General features: G+C 35.1%; 1 protein-coding gene across 1 annotated transcript; it reads right to left on the bottom strand.

Annotated features, from left to right (window-relative positions):
- Positions 1-288: 288 nt before the first annotated feature.
- Positions 289-1,500, bottom strand: LOC144838646 (CMP-N-acetylneuraminate-poly-alpha-2,8-sialyltransferase-like). Its single transcript, XM_078694077.1, has 3 exons — positions 1,451-1,500; positions 538-798; positions 289-340 (listed from the first exon to the last, which is right to left on the bottom strand). Exon 2 carries the CDS (start codon positions 786-788, stop codon positions 540-542), a length of 249 nt encoding a protein of 82 aa, XP_078550203.1. The 5' UTR covers positions 789-798; positions 1,451-1,500; the 3' UTR covers positions 289-340; positions 538-539.

The following is a 1,500-nucleotide window of genomic DNA, read 5'->3' as shown; positions in this document are numbered from 1 at the left end:
AATTATAATTTTCTTATCGTATATTATATTTGTATAGGCCTCTACACATTAAATTTAAGTATTATAAAAACAAAATATCATTCCCTCGGGGGATGTCAAATCTTATATTTAACCTCTAAGCAGTTAATATATGTATAATGTTATACTAAACATTACGTATTTTTTAGGACTTTCTTCTTACACAAACATAATAATAGTTTTCATATGGTATTATATTTTTATACATATTAAATGTAAGTATGAGTTCTCAACTCAACGTCGACTGGAAAACAGGCTTTAAATGCCCACTTTCACTCGAGAAATACATGCAAATATTCGGCGATTTTGTTTAAATCATCATCTTTAATGCTTGGTTCCCACTACCGACGCAACGTAACGCAATCTACGCAACGTAAGAAAATGCCCTTCCAATCATTGCGTTTGCCTCCGCCTGCATGAAATCAAACCTACGATTTGCGCCGTCGGTTCCCACTTGTGATTACGCAATGCAGCACTTTGCGTCGATACGTCGCTGCGTTGCGTTCTCGTTGGAACCACGCTTAAAGGACACATTTATTCGTAACCATTCTAAAATATTTTCCTTCGTTCATCTCCACAAGTTTCTTATGTTCACCTGGCATTTTATGAGAGTTATTAAACGAAAATCTTGATTTCCCATCATAGTGAAATTTAATTTTTCGTCCATCAGGGGAAATTCCAAAAGGATAAAATCCATACAGTGATATCATATCGCAGAACGGCACGGCTGCAGTGTACAAATACAGGCCGGATGAAGGCTTATCTGTCATGTTCCAGAATCTGAAGGGGAAAAAAGATGACAGTAGAATCCAAAAAAAGAGACACTTGGATAGGGGTTCTCGTTTACGCGGGAAGTACCGGTGGTGTTCCCTCTAGGTGTGTCAGATGGAAGGGATTCTGCTGTAATTTTTTCTTTTCAATTTCAATTTGTTTCTTTATTTTTTTCGTATTTATATGGTGTTTGATTATTTTGTAATATCACGAACTTGTGTAAAAACAATCAATTTTGATTGAACGAGTTGTACTGTACATCAGTCTCGTGAATAAATAAAGTTTATACATATACAGTTAATGAGGCATACTTTATAAACTTTTGTTTTTCATAATTCGGTATGCAGCAACGTCGCTACATTAGCATCATAAATATAGTAGGCTATAGTCGCCAATTCAATCGCAATTTTTGGTGGCGCAGGTTTTCTTAAGCTCTGTCTATCGTATCAAACTAGTTTGACAAACAAGTTTGATGTTCCCAAATATGGTAGTAATGTGACATCATCGTGTCCATGGATGGGCACATCACATTTTTTTGTTACATAAAGTTTTTAGACAGAGCTTTAACGGTTTAAGAAGAAAGCTTTCATTAACAAAAAACGTATCCTTTTAATGTAATCACAAGTAAGATAATAAAAGTAGGCGTAACGGAACATCTTACCTTTGTAGATCATCCGCTAAACGTGTAAACGGATAAGCAATTGGAATATT

Source organism: Antedon bifida, chromosome 3 (genome assembly GCF_963402885.1).
Source record: "Antedon bifida chromosome 3, ecAntBifi1.1, whole genome shotgun sequence".
Classification (NCBI taxonomy): domain Eukaryota; kingdom Metazoa; phylum Echinodermata; class Crinoidea; order Comatulida; family Antedonidae; genus Antedon; species Antedon bifida.
This window is presented reverse-complemented; position numbering and strand designations above follow the sequence as displayed.